The sequence below is a fragment of the Eumetopias jubatus genome, unplaced genomic scaffold (genome assembly GCF_037043125.1).
Source record: "Eumetopias jubatus isolate StellerSeaLion01/CBP00866 unplaced genomic scaffold, mEumJub1_p1.0 scaffold_17, whole genome shotgun sequence".
NCBI classification, from domain to species: domain Eukaryota; kingdom Metazoa; phylum Chordata; class Mammalia; order Carnivora; family Otariidae; genus Eumetopias; species Eumetopias jubatus.
The window spans coordinates 23,766,893-23,786,812 of NW_028274823.1; the positions used below are offsets into that span (position 1 = coordinate 23,766,893).

The 19,920-nt window shown below is 44.2% G+C and overlaps 1 protein-coding gene across 1 annotated transcript in view; it reads left to right on the top strand.

Moving 5' to 3' along the window:
• Positions 1-16,571, top strand: part of SORCS1 (sortilin related VPS10 domain containing receptor 1) — a 565,826-nt gene extending 549,255 nt beyond the window's left edge. The window contains 4 exon segments of the mRNA XM_088020180.1: positions 11,265-11,370; positions 11,493-11,653; positions 16,494-16,542; positions 16,544-16,571. Of these exon segments, the coding sequence (XP_087876306.1) occupies positions 11,265-11,370; positions 11,493-11,653; positions 16,494-16,542; positions 16,544-16,571 (344 nt within the window).
• Positions 16,572-19,920: the final 3,349 nt, after the last annotated feature.

Below are 19,920 nucleotides of genomic sequence, written 5' to 3' on the forward strand. Positions count from 1 at the left end.
AAATATGTGAGGTATCCATTTCCCTTAGAGTGTCCCTGAGTCGGCCCTGGCCATCTGGAGAGTGTCCCTGAGTCGGCCCTGGCCATCTGGAGAGTGTCCCTGAGTCGGCCCTGGCCATCTGATTGCTGTAAACTATTTGAACAGAGTAGTAGATTGTGTCTACCAAGACACTAGAGTGAATTCTTTCACACTTAGAAAACGTGGCACACTGGGTGGGAGATCAGTGGGTTGAGACACTTGCCACACTTTCTTTGATTAAGTTAGAATCAGCACATTCCTATTTGGCTGGCTAGGAAGAGAAGGATGAAGGTAAGTGGGGAAAAGAGGAAACAGGAAACAGTGAGGAAGAGTATTTGATGCCGAAGTTCCACCTCACTCCCTTTCCCTTCTTTTCATCCCCCCTGCAGGCAGGAGGACATAAAAATTAAAAAAAAAAAAAAAAAAAAAAGGAAAAAGGACCACGGTTTGCAACATTTCATGTCTCATAAGCAGGATTGCTAATACCTTCCCAGGGACCATTACAGCACGCTGCTGCATTCCATTAATTGCCCAGCAGATGTTCAACAGCCTTCTTTTAAAAATGTTTGAGCCAGAGTGTGTTGGTAGTGAGAGAGGCAGTGCATAATTTGGTTTGTCTCCAAGGAAAAAGACCTGTCTCCTTTCAGGAATTTGCCGGCCTTGTTTTGTTTCTCAAATTCAGTTCCCTGTTTGCAGGTAAGCACTTCTAGGTCTGAATGTCATTAGAGACTGACTGGATTTAGGTTGTTCGCCCCATGTTCTACCTGGGAATTCATTAGCTTTGGTGTCTACACTGAGCTCAACTTTGAACGCAGTCCTTGTTTTGTTCTTAGTGATTCCTGTGCCTCTCCCTTTCTCTTCAGTTCCTCTGGAGAGTTCAGCCACTCAACAACGTTGTTTCTGAAATTCTCTTTGTGGAAAAAAGGGATTTGAAGCTACATGTGAATAGGGTGAGAATGAGAAGCTGTTAAGGAGAAGTTGAGGGAGGACTGTGACCAGCTATAGCTGTCCTTGGCTTTGGGGACCAAAAGTATCCTAAAGCAACACTTTAGCGGACAAAGGCCATGACGTTACACAGCCCAAAGAGTGGGAAAAAGGGGTAGAAATCGATCAAGCCGGGTCCTAGACTAGAAACGCTGGTGTTTTGACTGAAGTGTACCTTTGCTCATGCTGTTCCCAAGCAGAATATTCCTCCCCCATTCGCCACCTCTCTCCAGCTCCCCTTTGTATTTTAAGGCTCAACTCAGTGCCAGCGTTTCCATGGTGTCTTTCTAGAGACTTCACTAGAAAAAAGTACTTTTACTACTTTTACTTTTATTATCATCTCTCCCTTCTCTGAACTCACATGGATTTTAAAACCTGTATTTGTCTGATGATGATGATGGTAACCATTGTACCTGGCAGAGAACTTGCACATATCAGGTGCTCAGTAACTATGGCTTTTATAAATAATTATATGTGTAATCAATTTATAACCACCAGAGATAGATTCAAAATCCCGTTCCCTCAGTTAACCTTTAGGTTCAATTTATTCAATTGTTAACCTGCTCCATGACATGCTGCTTCTTACTAAACAACTGGTGAGGGGAGCCTTGCCTTCCTGTATCCAATAAGCATCTGAGGAAAATGCATCTCAGTGTTTTTCTTATGTCAGGTATCCCTTCAGGAAGTATTATAGTTGTTTATATACACATTGTGGGAAATGAATAGATTGAAGAAAAATTAGAGTTCTGTGTCTTGTCGGGCTCCCTGCTCAGCGGGGAGTCTGCTTCTCTCTCCCTCTGCCATTCCCCCTGCTTATGCTTCTCTCTCAAATAAATAAATAAAATCTTTTAAAAATAATAATAATAAGTTTGGGCAACAGTCAATCATCCTTTCTCTTTTTAACAAAGTATCTATGCATTTTACAAGACCTTTTCAACCCAAGAGGCAAGAGATAGAGATGGAGACTTAGAAGTAGGAGCCTCTTTTTTGGTTGCCACACATTAGTGGTTCATGTTGGGTTTGATGTCATAAAGCATAGGAGTGGAAAACCCCACCTTGAGGCTGGAAATAAGAGGTTGAAACTCAGGTGATCCCAGGAGGAGACTACACATTCAACTCAGAGCTTTGATTTACTACCTTTTAGCAGGTTCCTGGGTTGGAGGGGTCTGCTGACAGTGGATAGATCAAAGCCCTAATTGCTGGTACAAATCTTTCAAGCTACTTCACACTCTGTATCTTTGTTGCTGTGAGGGCCCATGGTCATGAGTAAATTTGGTGATTATATTTGAGAGTGGAAAAGGGGGAAAGCAACTTAAAAATGTGTCATTCTTTCAAGGTAGAAGAGGTGAGGCCCTGCATGAGAATGAAAGTTACTCAGCTGACAAGCGAGGGATAACACCGACATCTTATTTGAGAGCACAACACCTAACCGGATTGATTCACACTAAATTAACAAACAACAGCACTATGGGGATGATTTGCATTTCACAGGAGTGGTTTATTGGATAAATAAACTGAAATTAAGGTGGTAGGGGCTGCTCCACAGAGGACCTAGAAGAGCTAGAAGGGCTGGAACTGATCCTTCCCTCAAAACAGGTGTGGGTTGGAAAGACTCTGTACAAGCCCATGTAGACCATCCCAGCGATAAAGCAGCTGTTCTTGACCCTACTCTACATGGTGGTGACTTCGGCAGCTTCACGAAAATAGAAATTTTTCAGGACTCCCTGTACATACCCTGAATCCGAATCTCAAGGAGTGATACGTGGATATCTGCATTTTTAACAAGTTCCCCCAATGATGCAGATACAGCCACACCTGTCCCCAGGCTCACAAACCACTTGAGTAGAACATTGCACAGACACAACTCCATCTGCATAACAAGGGGAGGTGCATGCACGCGTGTCTGTCACCAGCAGTAAATCCAATTTACAGCTCAGGGCATCCACTAAAACAGAGGCATGCATTAAAAAAGAAGGGTGATATTGTGATATTAAGTGTAGGAGGAAATTAGTAATAAACATTAAAATCTAATTTTTCCGCCTATCTGGAGCCAACCTAATTGGCAGAATGGGTAGATGACAGTGGGAGGAAGGGGGGAAAAAATGGAACATGTCTCTGAATCTGAGATCTCCTCTATCCATAATCTAGACAAATGGCAAAGGCCAGCCAAGAGCTGTGGCCGTGAGGCAGTTGAAAAATGATTAAAGTGTGAACTAGAATCTTAGTGGCAGATGTAATTGAATAGCCATGAGTTTTATGAAAGTTGAACAAATTATATTATCTAGATGCTATTAATGTGCTAGTGTGAGCAGAAAATGATACATCTGCATCTCACTGTAGTTTTGCATGTGTTAGAGAATCAGGGTGCCCTTCAACCCTCGGCTTCTTCAGAGTTTTGGATACATATGATAAAAAAATGTGAAAGATTAATACTTCTCAAAGGAAGAGCCTCAAATTCCAGGTTGAATTAAAAAAAAATTAATACACAGTAACCTCCTACCCCCTCCTGTCTGCTACCATTCACCTGATTTAAGCTGTTGGGTTTAAGAAAGCTGTCCTTTGTCAAGGGTATGTGTGGGTTTTTAATAAAACTGTTATCTTGTGTGATCTTGGCCCTCCACGGTTGCTGCTGACTGGTTCAATTTCTTTTTTTCTTTCTTTCTTTTTTCTTTTTCTTTTCTTTTCTTTCTTTTTTTTTTTGGTGTAATAAAAAGATACTATCACAGAGATATTAGAGAATTAATATTTCTGGGCTTCAGTTGCTACCCTTGGATAGGTATGAGTAAATGTGGAACCAGAATTTCAGCCTAGGTCAGGATACATCATGAATTCTGCCTGACAGTTTCACATTAAGAAAGATCCTTTCCACTTGAAGGCAGAATTAGCATTAGTCGAGAAGCTTTAGAAAATACAGTATAATCTAAGCCACATCATTATGGATGCAGATGCCACATTGTGGAGTTGTAGGCCTCTGAACTGTAAAGTGAAATAAATTGTTGCAATAGCATTTTCCATTTAGGGATGAAATTAATACTAGTGAAATTCTTCCACAGCCAATAAATTCATCTGTCCCTTTAGTCTCTGGTTGCCTTGTTATCCACACAGTTATCATTTATAAGCCTTTGTGAATAAAGTCATCCTAGTAGTATTTTTCCTTTCTTCTACTTTTTTGCCCCAGATAAGTGTATATATATATATATATTTTTTTTTTCCTTTGCAAATATTTAGGCTGTTTCACATCATGTGGATCCATTGGCTTCCGACAACTACTAAGCCATTATGGTGTTATGGCAAGTAAGAACAGATGCCAAGATATCTAAACATACCCCTTTCCCCAGTGCAGTTATATGATGTGATACTTTCATAAATATACCAGGGGCCAGCACTGAGGTTGCTCTTTAGCTTCTAATAGATTCTTTCTTCATCGTTTTTTTTCTAAGATTTTTCTGGGCCCATAAAGAAGCCTTAAATATCTACGTGGTAACTGGCCTGAGTTGGCCTAGCCTGAGGTGTTTCTAGGAACTCTTGGGTGAAAAATGGTCAAGGGGGAGTGATCAGATGAACCATTCAGAGACAGGGTACAAACATGCATCACGTTGGACATAGGTAGAAGTAATAAGTAGTTAGGATGCACCAGATACAGTTCCCCAAGGGGAAGGCAAGGCACATAGTCCAGAGAAACTGGCAGGAAACAGAAGGCAGGAGAACACACGTAAAAGACAAGACACAAGAACGTAGGTCAAGCTACCTTTTAGACACTAAGTTTCGTATATCTAGAGTGACGGAGGACTGTTCTGGATTATATCTATAGTGTGTGCATAAACTTTAATTGCATTCCTTTTCATTAGTAAAGTGTTCTGGTTTAGAATAGTTAGGATTATCTTACTTATATCCTGCCTCCCTGCCAGTGGGGGCAGAGGTCCATAGCAAGAAGTGAGGAGGCAGAGATCCATAGCAAGAAGTGAGTAATGTAGAGCCCAGACATAAGAATTGCTAATTGGATATTTAACCAGTTGAAAGAGAAGAGTTTTGGATAGAGAAGGTATTAGTAAGCTATTGCTGTGTAACAAAGACCACCCAGAAATTCACTGGCTTAACGGTGAGCATTTATTATTGCTGTTGAGTCTATGATCAATTGGATGGTCCTGGTTCTGTCTGTGCTCATTGTGTGTTTGCAATCAGCTATTGATCTTTGGGTAGGGAGTTCTACTGGTCTTACCTGGGCTGCCCCAGGTGTTGGGCATCTGCTGGCTCTAGGCTGCTCTAGAACAGCCTTGATTAGGATAATTAAGTTCTCCTCCACATGGTCTGTCATGCTTGATCAGGCTACTCTGGATGTGTTCATACGTGACAATGACAGGATTCCGAGAGAGAGCAAAAGTGCAGAGGCCTTGAAGCTCAGAATTGGCACACCCTCATTCTCATGTCATTCCATGGCCACATGATGTTGTCACCCTAGCCCAGATTCAAGGGATGAGGAAACAGATTTCACTTGGTGGTACGAAAAGCTTCAAACTCAAATTTTAGAAGGCTTGGACACAGATGGAGGTAGAGAATTGATCCAGCAATACAATCAATCTCCACAAGGCTGAGCACTCTCTTGGGGGAGACTTGAATGCTTTAAGGAAGTCTAGCAGGCTCTCCTGAAGTCATAACCAGATTAAGGTACTATGAGTAATCAGAGGGTGTGTTTTTTGTTTTGTTTTATTTTTAGTGACCCAGAGAATGTAAAGGTCAGCCACACTCTAAAGATAAGGACTGGATGTTTTAGGAATGATAGTAGGTGGGACCTAATATGCAGTGCTCTCAAACTGGTATGCATAACAATGACATTTGTAGTGTGTTACATGTCCAGATTTCTGGGACTGATTCTTAGAGACATAGTTTTTTTTTTTTCTCAAGTGAAGCCTAAGAGACTGCATTTTCACACATTCTCCAGGTGATTCTGATTCAGGTAGTCTGTAAACTTCTACTTTGAGAAACACTTTCCAAAGTAAGCAGGATGTCTTGTTGACTTTCAACCCTAGAAAATCAAAATGCATCTTTCTCTTCCTATCTGTCAATTACAGTGATAAGTTTGGTCTTTGAGGTACCCAGAGTTGTCATTACTTGGCCAAGTGACTTAAACTCCATGACTGGATGTTCTTGAAGACTCATCTTCAGTTTAAAACTAGCAGCACTGCTTCACTCGTCATTAGAGCTTCCTTGGAGTTCTCACACTGTCTGGCTGTTAGTCCTGCTGGATCATGGCTTTATCCCAACAGGGTATGGCAGGCCTTAAGACTGTCATGATTGGGTTTGGATTCGAACTGACAGGCCTGTTGGCCAAGAAAGAGTGCTTTGTAAATGAAAACCTTTTGCTCTTTCTAAAGTTTTCTTTTATTTTTTTTGTTTAAGATGTTATTTATCTATCTATTTATTTATTTATTTGAGACAGAGAGGTTGGGCAAGGGCCAGAGGGAGAGAGAAGCAGACTCCCCACTGAGCAGGGAGCCTGATGTGGGGCTCCATCCCAGGACCCAGAGATCATGACCTGAGCTGAAGGCAGACACTTAACCAACTCAACCACCCAGGCGCCCCACTCTTTCTGTTTTCTAAATAAATTGTTTGTGCCATTCCCATATCACTTTAATTTCTGGAAAAGAGATTTCAGAGCACATGGATTTTGTGATATTCCAGGCATGTAACTGAAGTCCAGTATAGTTCTGCTTTGGAGGCAGTAGAGTCAAAAAGAAATTCAAGATTTGGCAAACTTGCTTTTGTAAGTTCCTTGACCACGCTAACTTCTGGATTAGAAATGTAGAAATGAATTAGAAATGTAGTTCAGGATTTCAGAGTACTAGTGCAGGTAGAAATTCTCCAAGAAAGTCCTTTTGCTGGAATGAGAGTGAATACAAAGAGCACCAGGTGATGCCACCTTATTGTTGACTTTACAACTTGGAAATAAACCAAACAAAGGGGCAAGGCTGCAGCAAAGGGAAAAGTGGTACGCAGGGTAAAGCTTTTCCTCAAGCATGTTGTGTGGGACCTTGGTCTGGAAAGGGGCTGTGGCCATATGAGTTTGGGAGACACTATGGTAGAGTTTAATGAATTTCTTTCCTGCAGGACTGCTGTGAATTTTTTTTTTTTAAGATGTATTTATTTATTTTAGAGGCAGGGGAAGAGCAGTGGAAAAGGGAGAGAGAGAATCCCAAGCAGGCTCCACACCTAGTGCAGAGCCCAAGGCAGGGCTTGATCCCACAACCCTGAGATCATGACCTGAGCTGAAACTAAGAGTCAGACACCCAGCCGACTGAGCCACCCAGGTGCCCAAGGACTGCTGTGAACTCTGTTACTGATAAGCATTGCAAATCTCCAAGATGGGGAATACTGTACATACCATTTCCCAAAATTATCTAACCATAGAACCCTTTTGTCATCTTTTGGGGCTTGTTTTCTGTAGAATATGATAGCAATGATATGACAGTGTTAGAAATACTGAGCATGGGGGCGCCTGGGTGGCTCAGATGGTTAAGCGTCTGCCTTCGGCTCAGGTCATGATCCCACGGTCCTGGGATCGAGTCCCGCATCGGGCTCCCTGCTGGGCGGGGAGCCTGCTTCTCCCTCTGCCTCTCTCTCTCTCTCTCTCTCTCTCTCTCTGACTCTCATGAATAAATAAATAAAACATTAAAAAAAAAAGAAATACTGAGCATGTTCCTATGTGCTGGACACTATGCCAAGTGCTATAAAGATCCCATCTTATTTTATTCTCACAACTTTCTAGAACAATCATTTAGTGTTACCTCCATTATGCAGATGATGAACCTGAGGTTCAGTTTAAGTCACTTAAGTCCCACAAGTGGCAGACTCAGAATCTGATTCTCAAAGGGGGCTGTATCAATTTCTTGACCACAGACATGGAGTTCTGAGACTGCTCTCATGTGCACAGCCTGTAAGCATTTATTTATATATTCCAGTCACTTTTCACAGGAAGACTGTTGTCCTTACCGTAAGCATTGCTGTTGTTATAATCAACCTGGGTCCTCATGAATAGAACATAATAATTCAGTGCATTTCTTAGTCCTCCCAGGATTTCAGAAACAGTGTGTGCCCTCACCCACACTTAGAAATGTGAAGTTAGTGGCACCTGGGTGGCTCGGTCGGTTACGTGTCCGACTCTTGATTTCGGCTCAGGTCATGCTCTCAGGGTCCTGAGGATCGATCCCCACATCCGGCTCTGTGCTGGGCATGGATCCCCACATCCGGCTCTGTGCTGGGCATCGATCCCCACATCCGGCTCTGTGCTGGGCATGGATCCCCACATCCGGCTCTGTGCTGGGCATGGAGCCTGCTTAAGATTCTCTCTCTCCACCCCTCCCTCACTCCCTCTCTTAAACAAAAAAAAAAAAAAAGAAGAAGAAAGAAAGGGGAGTCACCTACAGTACGGTCTTATCCATGCTTTACTCTGTGTGGATCAGGACAAATAAACCGCTCAGCATTTTCCTTCACGCGTCTACCTCGTTTAGGCTGCAACTGGAGAGGGATTAATTTATGCTAATTCCACACAACCAGCTAAAGCCCATTTATCACACGTTTCCATCCTCAGCAGAATACACTCAAACGCACGTTAAGTGTCGGGCACACGAAGGTAAGGCAGCGGCCGCTGTGAGCAGCGGTAACCGGTCCGCTTACATTCAGGGCAGGTCAGCAAGCAGCTCCGCGGAACACTCGGGGCAGTGGCGTCCGGTCTCCACCTGCTCGGCCGGCTGGCCCGCCTCTGAGACTAAGCGGTGCACAGATGGGGAGCAGAGAGCCGCGCTTTAGCTCTCAGAACACAGAAGCTCCTTTTCCCAAAATACTATGCTAATTACTTACCAGTGCTAATGCCCTTGTGTAGGAATGATGTTTCAAGTAGGAATGATTTAGAATTGAATGGCAGAAACTTGTGATGTGGAGAAAGAGGCCAAGGAAGGGAAGAGAAGGGAAATGTGTGTGTGTGTGTGTGTGTGTGTGAGTGTGTGTGTGTGTGTGTGTGTGTTTGTGTGTGTGTTTGCTTTCTCTTTTAGCAAGAGCCTGGCCAAAGCAATTTCCTCTCTTTAGTTTTCCATTTATTTCAAATGCCAACCCTTTCAAGCAGGCTTAGTATCGCTCGTGGTTACTCCATAGCACTGCTCTCTGCTTATTCTGACAGAGCAGGCAGCTAGGAATTACAAGTTTAGCTAATAAAGCTAACCTGCCTCTAACCATCCTAAACAGAGAGGCCCGTCCCTGAACCTGCCTTTGTTCCCTGTCAAACTAAGGGTTTGCATTAGGAGATGACCTATAAAATAGCTTCCCATTTTTATTTCCTTGAGTGTGATAACAGTATTGTGATAATTGTCAAGAGAGAGAAGGACCTTATCTTTTAGAGTTACAGATGGAATTACATGATGGCTAAGATTTGCTTCAGAATAATCCAGCGGTCGGGGTTGTGAGGACTGGTGGGGGATAAAAATAAAACAATATTGTCTGCAGGTTGATGTTTGTTGAAGCGAGGTGCTGGGTACATTTCTTTACACACATGTACCATGTGTGTAAACACACACATATGCGTATGTATGCACACACACGTGTCACCCAAGTGTAAGACAGCACGCTTTATGATTCTAACTGGTCCTTCTAAGACTTGATAATATTTAATTTGCTTCTCGCACTAAAACTGTAGTTTTAGCCCTAATCCCCACTCTCAGAAATATGTTTTTAAATTTCTGGTATCTTCCATTGAAATTAGCTCCGCGTGTGTGTGTGTGGTAGGACTCAGGTTCAAATCTTTGTTCTTCCACTTCCTAGTTTCGAGTCCTTTGGAAGGACATTAGCCAGTGAGAGCCTCACTGTTCTTATCTCTTCAGCGGAGGTCACAGCCCTGCCTTCCATTTGTGGAAATCAGTTACGATAATGTCTATGAAAAATGGAAGGTGTTCCCTTCCCTGGTGACATCCTACCAATTGCAGTGTGAGTTCTGAAGGTTTTCTGGACTCCTTTGCTAATGGCACTGTGTTTGCCTAAGTAAATGAAAGACACTTTTATTTTTCTCATTTTGACCTGGGAGCACGGGAGCCTTGGGTGTCTCCTTGCGGCCTCCTCACACACGGACTCACCCACGGGCCCTGCAAGGCATAAGCGCTGCTTGATGTAGGAGAGAGAGAATCACAGGGGTTGCTTAATTTCCCTGTTCCTAAAAGCTGATTCTACTAAAACAACTAAACCTGTTTTCTGAGAAAGAAGGTTTGACCTGTTTCCCGGCAAAACTATTTGGTGTCTGGAACATGCTCTCCAGTTGCATCGAGTGGCTGGAACGTAACCTGACAGTAACCAGACAGAGCAGAAGGAGCCTTGAGTCGGGGGATTTGGAGGTGGAGAGAGATGGTCCCGAGAGCTAAGGTCTAAGGATAAACTCAGGGAGGAGGATTTGTTATGGATGCAAAGAGGAGAACTCCGTGCCTCCTGGTGTCTCCTGGCACGAGCTGCTCTCAGGGCTTTGGGACATCGATGTCGAGACAACATCGGGTCTCACACCCCTCTGCTTGCACCACAGAGGCTGCTCTTGTAAAATACTCACTTAGCTGTCAGTTTCCTGTGTGCCCAAAAGATAAGCGTGCTCCATGACCCTCCAGCCCTTTGTCTCACATGACACTTGCAGGGACAGGAGTGAGAGATGGCAGATCATTCATAAGAATATTCCTGTTGCTTTTTCTGGTGATGTGCGTTGCTTAGTGTGAGAAAAGCTTGCACTCAAAGAATAGGAAAAATTAATAATTATAGTCTGATAAATATTGATCAAATAGAATAGCAGCAACAGTAGTAACACAGCTGATACTTAAGGAAGACTTCCTGTGTGTCCCCCTCTGTTTTCAGTGCTTTACGTACGTGGACTCACCTGGTCCTCACACAGACCCGATGAGATATGCACTATTATTCTCTCACCACGTAAGCCCATTAAGGTGAAATCACTCGCCTAGAATCACGCACAGGGCCAGTGCGTGCTAGCGCAGGCCTGGAATCCGAGCAGTCTGGCTCCAGGGCCCCACTGCACTTCCCAAATAAGCCAGCTGGAATGTTCTGGGGGTGGGGGCAGGCTCAGTTGCCCCCCACCCATGCCACCCATGTGACACGCATCTGTGCGTAGGCCCGCCGTGGTTTCCTGGGACTCACCATGCCTCTGTGTGAATGAAGAGCGTCAGCATCTTATGGAGTCAGACGTGCCCGCATCTCTGCCCATGACCGTGCCTTGTGTTCTCCCCTAGCCCCACTGGTGGACCTCACTCCAACCCACAGTGGATCCGCCATGCTGATGCTGCTCTCAGTGGTGTTTGTAGGGCTGGCCGTGTTCGTCATCTACAAGTTTAAAAGGTATGTGGCCCTCCGTCCACGTCTCCCCTCCCCCTTCCTTCTCCCTGACAGGTTTGGAAGCACGTGTTGCCGTGATGTATGTCTCTGGTGCATAGCAATGATGCTGTCTGTTAATGTTTTAGGAAGATCCCGGGGATTAATGTTTATGCCCAGATGCAGAATGAGAAAGAACGAGAGATGGTCAGTCGGGTCAGTCACACTGAAAGCAGGGCCCATATCCCTCAGACTGAACTAAGGAGGCCTGGCCAACTGATAGATGAGAAGGTGGAATGCCAGCTCATAGGTAAATGATTCCCAGTAGCCATCAGCTGCTCAGCCTTGTAGTCAACGGCTGACTCTGTCTAACCCCTTTCTGGCTTGACGTAACCACTTTCTCCTGCTCTAACATTCCTGAGAGAAACGGCTAAGATGTCTCTTTCCCTGCTTCCTTCCATTGGAATGAGTGGGGCGGGGGGGAAGCCTTCTTGCTCCTATGTAGTGTTTTTTTTTCTCTCTTGTGACTTTATTCCACCTTTTGCAAAATCTCTTGCTCTAAAATACGGGGCTTCAAAATGTTCATGGGCAAAAGAGCAGAGTGTTGGCTCTAACAATGTGCAAGAAGGAGGCCTCGGAGGCTGGGTCTGGTGATGTGGAGGGCCAGGCAGCATAGGGAATGACAGGGTAGGCCACCCGCCTGGCCTCGAGACAACTCCTTGGAGGGCAAATTGCTCCAGAATGCTTATAGAGAAGTGACGTCATGAGACAGAATAGAGGAGGGCCAAGCTGATTGCCCTGGGATTTTTTTTTTAATTAGCAGGAATCTTAAAACTGGCCCCCACCCCCCACCCCCGAGGAAACATGGAACCTGAGAATTTTGAGGACAAGAGGCAGAACGTTTGCAGAACATCCCAGGAGTGAGGTTTCCTGAGAGAGACCCCTGAAGGGTTAGCCTGTTACAGAGCAGATGGGCAGATTTCTTCCTCCTCTTTACCTGCCCCCTACCAGAAGTCTTACAGTGGACCTTACCATATATCAGTAGAGCTCTCTCTCTTTCTGCCTGCAAAGTACGCTGGGAATCCAACCACTAGGTCTAGAGTCTCAGGCATAATTGCTAAGTCCTACTCTTTATGGCGGAGGAAAATTTCCAGGGAGTTAGACAAACCCGTGGAGCTACCATTGTGATCCGTGGCTGGCCTTGTTTCCTCCTGTCTGTTGGTGTCGGGACTTGAAGCTGTAGTGTTGCCACCTCAAATCCTACATTGCTGACCGAAACGGAAACATTACTAGATAACCATCCGTGCCTCACTCTAATGTCAGAATACCAAACCTTCTAGAAGGCCGCTACCTAAGATTTTTAATCTGTTACTTAGAAAGGGAAAGGAGCACCTAAATGGAAACAAAAGCCTCTCTTTAAGTGGATGTGGAAGAGTTCTGTGATGGTACTGGGTGAGATTTCAGTGCAGGGCCTGGCTTGTCTTGGACGTAATAATACCAGCTGGAGCCACATCTGGGGTCCAATGTTCACAGCGTGCTGGCTTTTATTTGGGGAGACAGGGTGATAAATGTGTAATTGCTTTAGGTTCAAAAGAAAAAGGCTTTTCTGTCTTCAAGTCCAGAGAAGCGTTCACCCTATTTACTTCTAAAGCTTCTAAGTGAATTTTTGTGGGTCATTTGATTTTCAATCCCATTTCCACGGGGTATGAAGCACAGCGCTGTTGACTTTATTAAAGTAGCAATCCTTCCTTCACCAAGAGCATCCGGCAGCACATTGCACAGTCTCTGACACCTTTCCGTTGTCAGTGTCATTAAATGAGTAAGTGTTACACGTTTTCTCTTAGGAGAGTAGCTTTACCCTCCCCTCCCTCCCCTTCTACTCAACCTGGTGACTCATCTCTCCGATTGCAAAGAGCAAGACACGCCACTCCACCTTCAACGCCAAAGCGGGGATCTGCTGGGGCACAATTTGCAATTTAAGGAAAACCCCCAAAGGCTACAGGCGACCTGCTGATCAGGAAAGAATTTCGCTCTTGTCAAGTGCACCATCCTTCATGACCACTAACTTGATGTTTTTGTTTTTTTTTTTTCTTTCCTTTGTTGTTCTGTTTCCTATTTTGCCAGGAAGTATTTCCATAGTTGCTGAGAATCAAAGCACAAAAGAAATCCCTACCTATGTAAATGTTTGAATGGAGGACGCCAGTAAAAACAAAAACAAACAAACAAATAAAATAAAAAACTATCAAAATCCAAACAAACAAACAAACAAACACTCACTGCATCGGGACTTTTTAATTCTTCAGACACAGACAACAAGGGTTTTTAGCTTTAAGCCTGTGCATGTGGACAGTACCTTGAGAACATGCGTGGAGGGGCAGTGTACAGGTGCTCTATTTTAATGGAAAAACACTCCCCTCCCCCTTTCCTCTTCTCTCTCTTTTTTCTGATCGGTCGTGTTTGTAGAAAATTCATAACATATAGAGGCCAAGGAAATCTGCATGTGTTTTTGGAAATATTCTTGGCTCTCGACTTAACAGCTATTTTAGCACTAGAGGCTGATGGGGGGGATTAGCCACCCCAGCGCCTTTCATAAGACACAAAGACATGCACAGGAGTGTGAAACCCTGAGCTGTTTCTCTGTCCCTGTTTCTTTTCTAAGTTATCTCTGGTAGCTTCGGTGGCCAGCCGTGGCCACGAGACTGCTTGCGTTCTTGCATTCTGTGCAGCCACAGGGACGAAGGAGCGAGGTGAAGTTCCACATACGCAGGCAGACTAGGGAAGGCAGGCAGTGGGGCAAGCATGTCCGAAGTGGATCTCTGTTTCCTGTTCAGTTCTTCCCGTCGCCAAGGCTTTCCCTCGTAGCTTTTCTACTCCTGCCCCCCAACTTACGTAGAAGAGAGAATCCCAGCTCCCCATTGTCTGGCCTCCCCGTTTGTTTGCTATCCATGTGTGGTCATGATCTGTTGATGTCTTTGTACCTCTTCCTTCCAGTCTCCAAGTTGTCTTTCAACTCCTACTTTTTCCTTCCAAACATGTCACTGGATTCTAGACATTAACTTCAGTGTTCCCTAAATACTGGCCTGGTCTCTGCTGGCCTTGCCCCCCACCACCCACACATTTCTGATCTGTCAGCATGCCAACTTCCCTACACACTGACCAGCTGCATCCTGCCCTGCAGGGTTCGGCTCCGTGTATCCTTTGTCCCCTCCTATAGAACCTGCCTCTTCCGAATAGCTTTGCCTTTTCCCACCTGGAAACATGCAGAGTGTGTGAAAGAGTTGATGTATGCGAAGCAATTCAAACCTGGCCATGTACACTGGAAAAGAAAGCATACAGATGAATAGTGGTATTCTCACACCTTAACAAAAATCTCGTGTGCAGATTCCAGAATATTCTTGTGAGAAATGTTTTGAACGTGTTACTATGTGGCAGGGCAATTTCCTTCTGTAATGGTTGCTATTACCCAGTATTTGTTCTCGCACAATACAGTAAAAATACTTGTAAAATAAAACTGATTTTAACCAGAAGAAGAAACAGGTTAATGGATTTAATATTTAAGAGTGTCAAAAAGTCTGAGACTATATGGAGGTCTTGTCTTACATTAGGATAAGATTTTGATGATGTGGGATGGTCCCTGACATCTCCCAGGTATGCTCTCTGATCTCTGAGTATCCTAGTATTGGCAAAGGAAAAATTAGTAAACTTACATGGGAGGAGGTAGATGTCTAAAGCAGACTGGCTCAGAGCATGAACAATCCTCATTTGCCCAGGGCAATGATGAAAGAAGGTCCAGAGAAGGAAGGAAACAAAAATGTGTTCAGCAGAAGCCCTTGGAGGATTATGAATTAGGCAAAGCCCACTCTAAAATACAGGAGAAAGCAGTTTTGAAAGCCATTCAGAGAAAGCAGCCTCCTGCTTGGCCATGTTCCCAGGCCAGTCACAGTCGATAAGAGGGTCCTGGTGATCCTGGGGATGTCCCAAAGATCCTGGCCATCCCTGCCCTTGTGTAGCTCAGGCAGGCGAAGAGTAGCAAAGCTGCAGTCAGAAGTGAATCAGACAGAAGTTTTTGTGGTTGAGGATGCCCCGGATGAATCTGGGAAATGGATTATGCCTGAGGCAGCCATCTGCTTGTAGAACTCAATTGATCCCCAACCTGCCAGGCTTCCTATCCCATAGGAAACATCCTCATTGATCCACTTCAGTTGGAGCCTTCCAAGTTTAATCTGGAAGACAAAATGTTTGGAAACCAAAAGAGGCTCACTCAAAACAGCACAGGGAGTCCTCAGAGTTGCAGTTCAATCAATTTTAATTGGAAAATTATGAAAAAGGGAATCACCCTCTTAATCTTGCACAGTGCCTTGCCTAGAGCGGGTATTAAGAAGATTACTTTGTTGAAGGGATAAGTGGAAGAATATGTGAGAAAATGTAAGGAAAAATGGGTGCGTAAGTCCTAATTAAAAATAGAGGTAAACATGAGATGCCTGGCATTTTGGAATGTGATCACAGATGGCCGGCTCTCTATTCAGCATCTCCAGGATCCTCATGTGCCTCTCCTCGAAGCTCCCCCCGACCTGTAGGACATGAGTGAGGCAAGGTACCGCTCAGAGGGGGACCTCATTGTTCTTATGATCTAGTGCTGTGGTTCTCAAAGTGTGGTACCTGGACTGAGCAGTATCAGCATAACCTCAGACTTACTAGAATTTAGGGTCCCCCTACTGCAGACCTACTGAACCAGAAACTACAGGGGTTAGGGCCCAGCAGTCAATTTTTACCAGCTTTTCAGGTTATTGTACTGTACACAGAACTTCGGGAACCACACCCTGCCACTCCAGCTCAATCCCAAAGAGAAAGTAGTAATGAGAGCCTACAAATGGGAGGGACCAAAGTGCCTACCCACTCGCTAACAGCAGGTGCAAACACAGTGAGGAGTTTGGTGGGCTTCAGGCCAGAGGAGTGGGTGGGGAGGGATGGATGTGGAAGGGAAGATTCAGGGCAAGCTAAGAATCTGATATTACAACGTTTTCCAAAAATCCCAGAAGGCAAACTGTGTGTGCTCTACCCTGAACTACCCAACCAACATTTTCTCCTTTGCCTTATTCCTAATTGGATTCACTATCCAAAATGCAGAGGTTTGCTTTGGTTTTTTTCAGAAGTTCCAAACAGCAACTTTGAGAGCAATGGGGTGTTTGGCAGCTGTTCTGTTTTCCAGGATTCCAACTGAGCATTGAAATCCCTCATTTGCCAACTTATTTTTCTAGGAAGCCAATTTAAAAAAAAAAAAAAAAGAGAGAAAGTTTTCTTATAGTATCGGACCTACTTCTAATTTTAAGATGACTTTTTTGATGTATTTTTTTGTTAAATACTATGTAGTGTAATGTATACTTGCTCTTGTTTATTGCTTTTACAATCATATTTATTAAACAGATAATGTCTCTAAAGTCTTGGCCTCAAGGAGTTTATTTTATGTCAAACCAAACCGTGGTGTTCGGTCTTCATACAGAAGTGATAACAACTGTAGGATTTTATAAAGGCTAATGGTGTGAGGATATAGCAAGTACCGCAGTCTCGAAGGTTCATTTTTGTTTGTTTGCTTGCTTGTTTTTTGTTTCTGCTAACAAAGGAGACTATATTCTACTACCTGAATTCTACCTGCATTTTCGTTGACTATATAATGTCTGTGCTTTATTAAATAACTTTATTTAAACTACTTAAAAACCACTCCAAACTGGTCATTGTGGAGTAACATGCTTATTATGTTTCGTTCAAAATTAGAAATTATTAATATGTGACCGACCCATTCAAACTTGTTCAGAATCTTGTAGTTATGGAAAGAGCAAACCTGCCTGTAATGTAATGAGCTGAAACTCGGGGCATGGTAAAGGCTCCAAGGACAGCATGAAAAAGGCTTTGACCCTGAAATTAGGCGAGTGGAGTTCTTCCAGCGATGCCAACTGTGTGACCTTGAGCAAAGCACTTTCCCATACCAAAGCTTCAGTGTCCTCATGCATATAATCTGACGGAAGAAGACAACTTCCAGCTTTGGTATCCTGCGTGGGTGAGTCATTCCCGAGAGCCCCGTCCAGCTGATTTAAACTCGATGGAAAACAAAGAGGTACACTGGATCCAAAATCCTCCAGCCTTGTGGCTCGCCTATGTAGGTAACATCTCTTCTTGGGCAACATTTTGCCCTTGTATTTGTATAGAAAGAGAGCCTTCCTCAGCCTTCCAGAGACCCACCAGGCGCCAAATGGCGTTGCCTCAACAGCATAGTCTCCGCATGTCTGAGAATCCCTGTTTTTAGGTGGCCTTGACCCTCTCCTTTCCCACAGGCTAAATCTTCCACCTGACCCTTCATTCTTTTCCAGACCAGAGCCTGTGCTGTTCTTCCCCCTCGGGAGTTGATCTCCTGTTCACCGAGGGCGCAGGCAGTCAAACAAAAGCCATCCCTGGAGATTTAAAACAGAGGAGATTTAACACAGGGAATTTTTGCTTGAGTAACTGAAGAGCCAAGATGCCAAATGGAGGGAGGTGATGCAATGCCACGATGAGCCTCAGTAGGGAGCCTCTACCTTCCCTGGCCTAGAAGGACACAGGGATTCCCACAGCCCAGGACCAGCACCAGCCCCTTGACACTGAAACCGTGGAGGACGTGGCTGGCGCTTTCTGGAACCACAGAGGAGCCACCACCTTAGCCAGCCACACTGCCCAAGTAAAGGAGATGGAGAGAGGGAGCTTGCTGTCGTCCTTGCTCTGGCCCTCCCATCTTCAGCTGAAGCTTCCTACCAGCCAAGCCCATCCACGAGCCAGTGGGCACTGACTGGACCCTGGGAAATACGGTTTCCTGAATTACCAAGCAGAGCAGGGAGGAGTGGGGAATGGACTCTAGAGAACACAGGCAGGTGATTAGCACAGCACCCCTTTCAGGTTCAGCCCACATCAAATCCAAACTCTCCCCCAGTCCGAAAGCAAATAGTTAAATTGTAGGTGCCCCTTTCCCTGCGGAATTCTTTCACCCACTTCCCTTTCGACAGTACCTATTTAAACCAGGAATCTGTTCACGTGTGCCACTTTTTACACCTTGCTCACCGAATTCTACACTCGGGTAGGAAAGGATCTTGATTTTTCATTTCATTCCTTCAGCCTCTAGCACTGGACATGGCCATTAGGGGGCACTAGATAAATGTTTGCTGAAACTCAACCCTGGATTTTCAGCTTTGTGTTGTGAGCAGCAATCTTGGAGTTGCCATTGGTCTGACTCCCCTGGCCCAGCCAGCACCTCTAATTACATGTTCAATTGGTGTTTGTCAAGAGCCAACACATCCTTGCCCTTCCTCTCTCTTTACCACTCAAGCCACTGTATTCGGGGCCTATTCTTAGATATTAATGTAAGTGAAATAACTGTAGTTTGGAAAAAGAAAAAAAAACTGGTTAGAAAAGAGTACGAAAAACAAAGGCCTAAGTTTGGTTTCTGAATCATTATGTGTTTACCTATTTCTTAGAAGTTAACAGTATTTTGAAAATGAATGTGAGGCTGACGCTTTCATAGTAGGGAAAATCCCAAAATAATTCTAGGTGGACGAATAAAAGGAAATAGGTGTTACAGTTTTCATGTTAAACACCATAAAAGGGATCTTCGGTTGAAAAATGAAAATCTGTGTTACTGTCTGTGTGTCGCAGACTTCTTTAGACGGTGATAATACAACTATGAACAAGGCAGATAGGCTATCTGCCTTTATGAACATGTATTCTAGTAGGAACAATGAACAAATAATAAAATGTAGTGTGACAGATCCAAAGCGATCATACATATAATATAATTAGGATAAGTAAAAACAAAACACAGAAGAGAGCATAGTGACCAGGGATGGGGATGGAAGAGGGGGAGTTGGTCCCAGCTTCTCTAAGATCTGAAAGCTGAAAAGGAGCCAGCCATTTGGAAACACTAATATTGTCCCAACTTGTTCCACATCAGTCTTAGATCAACCTCAACCAGAAAACAAACAGTTTTGGACCTCAGCACAGCAATTAGAAATGCTTCTGAGTTTAAAGAAAAATTAACTTTCACAGTGGTCATGTACAGGAATTTCCCCACAGAATTATATATACAGTCAGTTCTGTTATGTGGCATATGTGCTCCTAAAATTCACCTCACAATGCAGAATAGCACAATAAAAATACTAGGCTTGGGAAAAGAAATGGGACCAGGGCACAAGCCTAATGTGTAACGTGTCAGTGACACATTCAAACAAGATACAAACCCATCTTAGTCCATTCTGCTGCTATAACACAATAGGAGAGACTGAGTGGCTTAAAACAGGAGTTTATTCTTCATGGTTCTGGAGGTTTGGAAGTCCGAGATGCAGGTGCCACCACATTCAGAGGACCAGTTTTCCGTCTCATACATGGCATTTTCTCACTGGTCCTCACAGGGTAGAAAGAGCAAGGGAGCTCTCGGGCATCTTTTCTGTAACAGTGGTAATCACCTCCCAAAGGCCCCAAATACCATCACTTGGGGCATGAGGCTTTGGACGTAAGAGTTTGGGAGGAGACACAAACATTCAGACCATAGCAAAACCT